General features: G+C 31.6%; 2 protein-coding genes across 3 annotated transcripts; one reads left to right on the top strand and one right to left on the bottom strand.

The window, feature by feature from the left end:
• Positions 1 to 1,575: 1,575 nt before the first annotated feature.
• LOC145043641 (uncharacterized) lies at positions 1,576 to 3,372 on the top strand. Its single transcript, XM_078992356.1, has 3 exons — positions 1,576 to 1,731; positions 2,132 to 2,971; positions 3,077 to 3,372. The coding sequence occupies exons 2-3, from the start codon at positions 2,139 to 2,141 to the stop codon at positions 3,249 to 3,251; spliced, it is 1,008 nt and encodes a 335-aa protein (XP_078848482.1). The 5' UTR covers positions 1,576 to 1,731; positions 2,132 to 2,138; the 3' UTR covers positions 3,252 to 3,372.
• A 1,470-nt stretch (positions 3,373 to 4,842) lies between these two features.
• LOC145039146 (glutamate--glyoxylate aminotransferase 2-like) lies at positions 4,843 to 7,430 on the bottom strand. 2 transcript variants are annotated; one of them, XR_013679754.1, is made up of 6 exons: positions 6,964 to 7,430; positions 6,589 to 6,716; positions 6,298 to 6,389; positions 6,057 to 6,213; positions 5,528 to 5,666; positions 4,843 to 4,976 (listed from the first exon to the last, which is right to left on the bottom strand). XR_013679754.1 is itself a non-coding variant. In XM_078987260.1 (5 exons), the coding sequence occupies exons 2-5, from the start codon at positions 6,663 to 6,665 to the stop codon at positions 5,624 to 5,626; spliced, it is 369 nt and encodes a 122-aa protein (XP_078843386.1). In that variant the 5' UTR covers positions 6,666 to 6,716; positions 6,964 to 7,430; the 3' UTR covers positions 5,156 to 5,623. The 2 variants fall into 2 exon arrangements, 1 of the variants encoding a protein (XP_078843386.1); XM_078987260.1 differs by lacking the exon at positions 4,843 to 4,976 and having other exon boundaries at positions 5,156 to 5,666.
• Positions 7,431 to 10,845: the final 3,415 nt, after the last annotated feature.

Genomic DNA, 10,845 nt, shown 5'->3' with positions numbered 1-10,845 from the left:
GATTTGAACATAATTTGAACTCTTGGAGAATTGGAAAATGCCACTTCTTGTTTGATAGAAAAATTTGAAATGAAAGATCTTGGTAAAACGAAATTTTGTTTGGGTCTTCACATTGAGCACACCAAAAATGGAGTTTTTGTACATCAATCTAGTTTATCTAGAAAAGGTGCTTAAAAAGTTTTATATGGATAACTCACATCCATTGAGTACCCTGATGGTAGTAAGGCATTTAGATGCCAAAAAGGACCAGTTTGGGCCTTGTGAAAAACATGAAAAACTTCTTGGTCCCGAAGTATCATATCTTAGTGCTATTGGTGCACTAATGTATCTTGCTAATAATACGAGACCTGATATATCTTTTGCTGTAAACTTATTAGCAAGATATAGTTCTTGCCCAACAAGAAGACATTGGAATGGAGTCAAACACATTCTTCGATATCTTTGAGGTACAATGGATATGGGCTTATATTATTCAAATTCATCAAATGCGGAGTTAATTGGTTATGCAGATGCTGGATATTTGTCTGATCCACACAAAGCTCGATCCTAAATAGGTTATTTATTCACTTGTGGAGGTACCGCAATCTCTTGACATACTGTTAAACAAACTTTAGTTGCTTCTTCCTCTAACCATGCAGAGATTATAGCAATTCATGAAGCAAGCCGTGAATATATTTGGTTAAGAAATTTAACTCATCATATTCGTGAGAGTTGTGGTCTAACATCTAACAGGGACGCTCCAACCATACTATATGAAGATAATGCGGCTTGTATAGCCCAATTCAAGGAAGGGTTTATCAAAGGAGACAGAACCAAACATATATCACCAAAGTATTTTTTACTCATGATCTTCAAAAAGAGCGTGGCATCAACATCCAGAAAATTCAATCAAGTAACAACTTAGCAGATTTGTTCAATAAAGCGCTCCCTACATCCAAATTTGAAAACATGGTACGAAATATTGGAATGCGACGCTTTAAGGAAATCAAGTGATGTGATGATCAGGGGGAGTTGGAAACATATTGTACTCTTTTCCTTAGCTATGTTTTTCCCACTGGGTTTTCTTAGCAAGGTTTTTAACGAGGCAATTGTTCCAAATATCTATTATTAATCATGTATTTTTTTCCTCAATAAATGGTTTTTCCCATGAGGTTTTACCTATTAAGGTTTTAACGAGGCATGATACAATCGTCATTCAAGGGGGAGTATTATGAGATATTAGTTTGTGAATGACCATTGGATTCTCCATTTCTCCCATAACTCTACATCATTATTTACCATTTCAATATGTTTTATGAATGTAATAATACAACATCATAATGTGCATTCATATTATAGCTCATCTTTCATCTTATTTGGATAAAACAAATAGTGAGTCATATGTATTATAAACTTGATGATTTCATCACAAGTATTGGAATAAAAGTTATCTCTACTCTTATTTTTTCTTTACTTTATAATTTATATTGTTAGTTGATCATATTTTATAACATATAAAAATTAATTAATTATAACTACCTAATATTAATGGAAAAAGAAAAGGAAAAATAAAATAAATCAATAAGTCTAAAACACGAGGCATGAAAAGTAAAGCAAAGAAAAGAAAAAACGATTGAGAGTGAGAGGGGGGAGAGCTCCGAAGGTCATCGTCATCGGCCGATTGTGATCGTCTCTGCCACCTCCGTCCAATCGAAATTAAGGCCTCCCAAGGTTTCTCAATCCAATAGAAAGGTACTCCTGACTCCTGAATTCCTCATTTCCTTTTCCCGCGCATTTGAATTTCCCCAATAATATGTACTAGGGTTTGCTTGATCACGTTTTCAATTTGGGTAGTTTTATGATATGAATATCATTTCAATTTTCAAACTACTCTAATTCGAACTTGTACGTTAAACACCATACTTGTAAAAACTAAAAAGAATACCCGATTTGGCATAACCTAGAGAATGCAACGCAACCCTCTAGGGTTTCTAACCACGGCATGTCAACTGCTTAGATTAACTGTCTCTTGTTTTATCTGTTAAAATCATAAACTTTTCGGCAGTTTATAATGTTTAGATTGATTGTTTGTTAGGGTTTATTTTACAAGTAACCTCTCTTTGATTCTTGTATTTCTTTTGTTCTTGTTTAGAGAAGTGATGGCATTGGCAGGTAGAGAGCATGTTGAGTTTTCATCTTTAAACTCTGAATCAAGCAGTCAAACAGAATCAAATTCAAATCAAGACATGAATCATATCAATTCTCCTTCTATAGATACTGATATATTACAAGAACAAGAACAAGAACAACTTGGTGAGGTCACTAATTCATGCATTCATGAATCAAAAAATAAAGACCCCAAAAAGGAATTGGATGTACTTTGGCGTAGAGTAAAGACAACAGCCTCATTATTGAACTACTTGAAATCAAAAGCAAAAACAACAATGACAAATCCCCATTTCGCCCTCACCTCCTCCCAATCCCATGACATCACAAACATAGATTCTTCCAATTTCAACTCCCCATGGATAGACATAAATACCCTTCAAGAAGAAGAAGAAGAAGATGGGGTTTACATGAATGAAGTGGCAAAGACTGTGGAAATGATCACACAGGTGATGGAGTCTCTTGTTGAAAGGGTAATAATGGCAGAATCAGAAACTGATATTGAGAAACAGAAGGTGGCAATAAGTCAAGAAGAGATTATGAAAAAGGAAATCCAGGTTGAGATAATGTCTGAGAAATTAGATGAAATGGATCGATTTGCAGTGGATACAAACTGTGTTCTGAATGAAATGAGACAGTGGGTTGACAATTTGGTTGAAGAAACATCAAGACAAAAGCAAAGGGCAACACAAAATGAACAAGAACTTATTCGTGTCAAACAGGATTTTGAATCTTTGAAATCTTATGTCAATAGTCTTATTAGTGTAAGAGAAACACTTGTTTCTTCAGAAAAACAGTTTCAAACAATGGAGAAGCTTTTTGAAAGGTTAGTTATTTACTTATTAGTTATTACTCTTCTATAAATTTAAAAAAAGTACTTGTAATTTACTCTTTGTGTGAAATGACATTTACGCCCTTGTGTGAAATGAAGGTTGATTGCGAAGACGACACAGCTGGAGAGTGAAAAGAAGCAGAAAGAAGGGGAAGTTGAGAAATTAATGGAGGAGAATTTGAGATTGAATGGTGTTTTGGATCAAAAAGAAGCTCAATTGTTGGCTATGAATGAACAATGCAAGTTTATGGCTCTAAGTGGGTCCCATATCTGAGTTTTTACTAAAATTTCTAGATCATTAATATGTAAGGGAATATGCTGTTGTTGCTGCATTTGTATCAAAAACATAATCCATTTTTTTTCAATATAAAGTCAAAAAATATATTTTATGTTCATATGCTGACATTAGATGTGACATCTGAAGTTTTCTAATTCGTTATATGATTAAGCAATGTGAATTGATTAAGTATTGGGTATTTAGGCTCAAGAAAGACTAGCCTATGTTTTGTTGGGTTAAAATAAATCATAAAGCAGAAAATTTTTACTACTTTGATTTGATAAGATAGAGGGTATTTGTAGTGATTATTAAAACTTATGAGGCATTTTGGGATTATATAGTGAAAAATGAAATAAGTACAAATTTGTGGGGTTTTTTTAATTGTTTCGGATCCAAAGAAAATGAAAAAAAAATGTGGTTATTATATATATATATATATATATATATATATATATATATATATATATATATATATATATATATATATATATATATATATATATATAGTAGCCGTTTACCCGCGCCAAGCGACGGGCGCAAAACATAATCGAATGGGAAATTGTTTTTCTCTTCGGCTTGAATGGGAACATGCTATCTTCGAACAAACATAGAGGAATCCTTGGATTGGAGTATGTGTGGAAGATTTGCAATAAAAGTTGAAGGCCATTTGAACCGGTGGACTTGACCTGGACCGGTATCATTTTATGTAATGGGCGTGATAGTTAGATTGTCAATTTTTCAGTTTAGTTAGGCGGTTTGGGCATTGAACGGAAATTGTACCATAATTTTGTAGTTCGTTTAGGCTGTTTGGGTATTGGACCGAAAATTGTACCATACATAATGAATGTTGTACCGAAAACAATAAATGTTGTGACAGTCCAACAAAATAAATGTACAATACACTTCATCGACAATGGAATATTGTATTGGTATAAAAGCGAATGAAAAATTAAAATAAAGATTCTTAACCTTTCATCACAAAGTCGCAACTAACAATCCGGATAAAAAATTTAAAAGTGATTATATTATAAAATAAAAACAAAATAAAAATTTTACGTACAAAAAGTTAAAGTTTATTAATTTTAATAAAAGATTTTGAAAATTCAAATAATACATAGAAAAATAATCAAAGTTTTCTTTCCTCAATAGTTCTTTTCGCCGGTAGCCAATTTTTTTAACAATAGTTTCTCGACGCGTAGTTAATAGTTTTTTTTTCAAAGAATAGTTTCTTATCATTAAAAATATCATATTCAAAGGAACACATCACCGATTACCTAATACTCAATCATTTACTGTTAACGATCAATTTGTTTTTGATGGTCGACGAATATTGCACTATTGGTCATATTATGTCCAATTGTTGTAGTTATTTGTCGTAAATTTGAAAGAGTAAACTTGAAATAGAAGCATATATATATATATATATATATATATATATATATATATATATATATATATATATATATATATATATATATATATATATATATATATATATATATATACAAATTACAATTTTGTTTAGAATTCAATATTATTTTTCAGAAATTACTAAATCTACTTGTCAAAAATATAAAGTAAGGTGTTAAATGTGGATACTTGGTGTATAAATTTTAATGAATTACAAAAGTGAAAAAAGTTGCCTTGTGTATAGGACATTGAATAATTACCAACTTTACCTTGGATATATGATAGAAGTGCTTTCACCAGTCGCATTTCTTGCTACAAATTAGGAAAAAAAAAAGTGGAAAATGAATATTTATTGTACATTAGCCTTGGAAATTTGAGATCAAGGAGCAAAAGTCAAATAGAGAAACAAAGACTATTGAGGGTATTTTAGGTATTTAAGTTTTTTTTTTTATCAAACCACATGTCAAGACAAATTAACGAAGGAAGGGTATTTTAGGTTTTTGATTTAGTTAGATTTTCATCAAAATGTTTATCAAGTTGAACACGGAGTACTATTGAAGGGTATTTTAGGTATATAGTTTGCAATAAAATATTTTTTTTATCAAGTCAAACATAGAATGAGCACTATTGAGGGGTATTGTATTTATAGTCAAAGATTACAATAAAATTATGTGTTAAGTAGAACAATAAGATGGAGTAGGATTGAAGGGTATTTTAGGTATCATATCTCTATAGTCGAAGATTTCTATTAAAGTAAGATGCAGTGGGTTGGTAGTATTAAAGGGTATTTTAGGGACCAAAGAACACAAAACAGATTGGAAATCAGTAATGATGAACAATCTTCAAAATCACGGTATATATACCTGGTTATATGCTTCCTCAGACTTGCAATTAACAACCATATTGGTATAATTATTGTCTCATATTTTCTAACTTCCTGGGCTACAATGCCCCTAAGTTCAAAATCCCCATAATTTTAACTTCAACTTCAATTTTTCCATCCTGCAATCATAACCATCATTTAAATAAGTGGAATTTCATAATTGGGTTTTGAATTATGTATATAAGAAAATTACCTGGTGAAAGTGTCAATAGAAACTGCAAATGTTAGTAACATTTAATTAAATATCATGAAATACTAAAAAAAATTAAATAAAATAATTTTAAATAAAAAAAAATCAGAATTCAAATGCCTTTGGGAATGTTCAATTCCATTCATTCTTTCGATTCCATCATACCAAACAAAACAAAATAATTCTTAATGTAAAAAATAACTTGATAATAAATGAAATAAAAAAAAAAGATATTACCAGGACTTCAAAACTAAGTTTATTAAATAAATAAATAAATAAACAAGAAGGGTATAAATAGCAAAGGAGAAAAGTAAGCTACCCTTCTTTTTGGCCAAAGCCTAAACCAGGGACAGTAGAAATGCCAATGGCTTCCAAGAGCTTGAGGCAATAGAAAACATCAAGAACTTTTCCAGCACTTGTTGCAGCTTCAATTGCTTTTGGGGGTAGTTTTATTTGTGGGAATGAATACATGGCGCCTGATTTCAAATTTAAATAAATAAGAAAGAATTAATATCAAGAAATATGAGGTTAGAGAACAATTTTATTGGAAAATGGCTAACCTTCTATGAAATTACAAACAACAGTTTTGCAACTATTGAATTCATCTGTCATCATGTGTGCTCTCTTCCTTAGTGATTCAAGGATACCCTTGCTGCATTTGTTTACCAAGAGAATTGTCTAAAATACCCCTCCATAACAACAATACTTTGCAAACAAGTAATTTTATCTTTAAACTACTCTAATCATCTAATTATTATACCCTTCAGTGATGACAAAATAAGTGAATTTTTTTATAAATCAACAGTTTGTGAATGATGAAAATTTGAAAATGGACAATTAGGTAATTTTACCTATCTGTAAGAAACTGCTCGTACGAAATATCACCTCCGAGTGTAAGTTCTTGAGCTGAAGTACTAACTTCCAACATCCATGTAGCAGGGTTATATCCGTCTTTTACCTTACTTACGCCATCAACAACCTGTTTTATCAAAACATTCAGTAAGGTTAAATCTCAATATCTCATTTCATGTCTATATGACTAATAACTCAAAAGATTTCATTTGTTTTTAGGATCATATTAACATTTGCAAACAAAAATCTAGATTAAAAATGTTACCTATGGTTAAATCTCAATATCAAAATCATTTAGATAAGTTCTCAAGCATGCTGCCTCGTGTGAAATCAAAAAATTGATGAGTATAAATAGTTTGTTGAAATCGACTTACAAAAATCGTGAAATATCATACTCACAGATCAAGTATTGATCGGAGCAACCTGAGCCCTGGTGTCTTCGTCGTCAGCAGCGGATTCCTCCCCCTCTTTGTGTTCGGGATCATTGATAGCCATTATAGTTGAGGATCGAAGATGCTGAGACCTGAGAGTGTCTAGGGTGAAAATCGAAGGCGGGGAAAGGGTTTATATTGGAAATGCTGGAGAGGCGTCAAGGTTACCTCGACTGCTTTAAGCTTGTCGATCGGAGTAACCTGAGCCCCGGTGTCTTCGTCATCAGCAGCAGCGGCTTCCTCCTCCTCTTTGTGTTCGGGATCATTGATAGCCATTAGTTAAGGATCGAAGATGCTGAGTAGCAGTAGTCTCCGTTACAGATCTAAAAAATCAGAGGTTTGATTGATCTGTTCATCACCGCCTCCGTATGAAGTTGGAAAATTGATTTGTTTATCACCTTAGGAAAGGGGCATTTTGGCGGTGTCAATGTGAATAGGTTAGATGGCAGTGTGTTTAGGAGATTAGGTAAGGCCCTTCTACTGTATTAGGGTGTAGTATATGATCCGTGTAGTGTTTAGAATAATAAGTATAATGCTTAATATGTTGTACACGAGGTAATATATGTTGTACCTCTTAATTTTTTAAGAAACGGGCAATATCCTTAATAATATAGTAAAGATATATATATTTTTGAACAGTTAGACATCATAAAAAGAACTAGCATTTTGCTAGAACAAAAATTACATAAGACATAATAGGGTTTTGCAACCATAACAACCAACTTTAAGTTTTTGGAATCTAAACATAAACAAAATTGTAGGAGATGCCAATTATATTGCCAAAAAGAGTATCATTTTTCATCTTCTTGGTTCCAAATGTGGCCTGAGTTCCGATATATCCAAATATACCAAAACATGGTCAACATGATCGATTACATAATATTCTTTTTGGCTTTCGACAACTTCACACACTTATACTATGCCACATTTCATCTTCTGAATTGACATTAGAAAGCAAACGTGAAATTTTGACCAAACCATAGGGACGATTTTAGTAAATTACTCTATAACATTTTATAGTATGAACTCTCATAATGAAAAACATAGTAGTTTTATTACATGTACCCAAGCTTAAAATTTCATATGTACTAATGTAAGTATATGAGCATTAGGAAGCAATGTGAATGTTAGGAAAATACTTTTCAAGACTCATAACATATCTAATATCACTTGCCAAATTCTGATGACCCTTGTTAGGAAGCAATGTGGATAAAACATGAAACCAAAAGCACACAAAGACACAATATTTACATGGTTCGGTCAAGGTGACCTACGTCTATGAGCAAGAAGGGAGTATTATTTATTCAAATAGTTCTTAAACAGAGATTACAAGTACAACCAGCAAAGATTCGACCTACTTATAAAGGATACAAAAGACACGCCAAATGAAATAGTAGGCATCCCTATTTATAGTGAAGGGATCAGACCTACAAAACTAATGAGTCAAGGCTATTGGCCCATAGACTCGTGAATGGTGTCAAGCAATCACAATCTGTCACATGGTAGCTTCTAGAACATTCATCTATGACATACAACCCATAAGCATCAACAACACACATTGTATCTAGATGCAAGTTTGAGGAGTTCATATCCCTATTCCTCCAATGTTGTGCCCTTATGGGCCTATATGTAAGAACAAATAAGTCTGTATGATCATTTGGGGAGTTTATACTCCCTCCACTAGACACACCTGTTCATATTGGTTAGGAAGTTCATACCCCTTCTTCCTTCAAGGTTGTACCCTTGGGGATCCTTTGAGCACTACCTCACGATTGAATGTATGGTCCTCATGGTGCCCAATATGGTGTCTAGATGATTTCAATATGCATGAGGCACCCTTTCCCAATGCAATGAACAATGTCAATTTCCATCGTATGAAATAACTTCTAATCATAAATAATTCATAAGGTGCTATTAAATCAGTATTATATAACATTTTATAGTATGAACTCTCATGATGAAAAACATAGTAGTTTTATTACATGTACCCAAACTTAAAAATTCATTTGTACTCAAGTAGGGATATGAGCATTAGGTTTCAACTTGGTTAGTATATGAATTTCATTTAAATAGGTTATGTTGGTAAAAGTTACTAACAAACGTTGCTGTTTGGGTAAAAGGGCTTGTACTAATACAAAATTTGCCTAGAATAAGTAGTAAATGAAAGTTACTCCATGTTAAAATCATTGGATTGTTGACAACAATCATTGAATTTTTAGGCAAACCGGATCAAACAAGATTAAGGGACGTTATGAGAAAATATGAGGAGTTAATGCAAAAAAATATCTTTAATAACTTACAAAGCGTATCTTTGTTAAGTTTCAAATCAAGTTTTCTACGAATAAGAATAATTAACTATTAAATGAATATGTGTTGTTTAAAAAAAAAAAAAGCTAAAAAGAAAAACTAAAGAAACTAAAAAAACAAATATATTTATCTGTTTAATAATACATTATCCAATAAACCTATTAAAAGGTTTTTGATGATTGTTGATTGAATCGGATCAGACAAGTAAAAAACATATCAGATTTTTTTAATTGTAGTATCAAACAGTATGAATCTGACCGAGTTAACCTAACCTTTTACATGACCTAATAAAAAACATATCAATCCACCCTAAATCATAAACAAAACACCATTCTACATAAAGCTAACAAAACCAATTCAAACTTTATATATTACTATTGGGATCTCAAAATAAACAAGTAAGACCTCTATTTTAAGGGATAGTATAATGTTTGAAAAATAAAAAAGTTCTAAGTTATTTGATGAGCACGATAAAAGACACTTAATTTATGAAAAAAATATTAAATTAATGTTATTTAAGTTATTTAATTTAATCAAATAAAAATAGGGTTAAGTGAACCCAAACCAAATAAAGTTATACTAACACTTTATACTCTACTAATACTTTATACTTAGGATTAGAGTATAATTGCATAGACTTGCTCCTAACATAAATCTTTTAACTTTTTTTAAGGTTGGTGGGTATGGGTCTATATCTTAGCATTATTTTATTGTCATCTTGTATTTTATATCATCCTCCACACCACATCATTTTAGATAAGAAACGATCATCAGACACTACACTGTTTTTATTGGTTGAAAAATGATTAAATTTAAAAAATAAAAATAAAAAAATTGAATCCCTCTCTCCTCCATATGCATTGAGCTATGTTGTCTTCTCTCTCCTCCATATACGTTGAGATATGTTATCTGCCCAACGCCTCTTAACATAACATGGTAAGGGTGGTGTTTCAAAAGCCTTAATGTCATTAAGGGGGTACTAAGTAGGATCCTTAACACCAGTGTAGGACCCATACCGATAAACCTAATAAAAATCATATAACTCTAATTTTTGTCTATAGTTTGACTTTAACCAAAAGTCAAATCTATCCATTTAAACTAACTTGTCCTTTCTAAACTCAATATTTCAAAACGCTTATTTGATGTCCCCAACTAAATAACAATAGTATTTCTTGATCGAAACTCAATTTCAACGTATATCAAACATATGCCAAGTAATTCCACTTTCATAATAGATGTTTGATTATATCAAAAGGTGAAATCCATCATATTCGATTAATTTTTCATTTCGACTCACCTTTCGAAGAGTGTAAGCTTTTTAGCATTTACCAAGCATTCTTTATACTTACAATTAACCATATCCATCTATCTAATGTATAACATATAAGAAGAAACTTAACTTCATCATCTTTAACATATGCATTTCAAGAACTACAAATTTCCATTCACAAATTGAATTAGGGATTTTAAAAAACACCTTCAATTTTCTGTCCAATAAAAGAAATAGAAAGCATTGAG

This window comes from Lactuca saligna, chromosome 4 (genome assembly GCF_052625555.1).
Source record: "Lactuca saligna cultivar CGN05327 chromosome 4, ASM5262555v1, whole genome shotgun sequence".
Lineage (NCBI taxonomy): Eukaryota > Viridiplantae > Streptophyta > Magnoliopsida > Asterales > Asteraceae > Lactuca > Lactuca saligna.
This window is presented reverse-complemented; position numbering and strand designations above follow the sequence as displayed.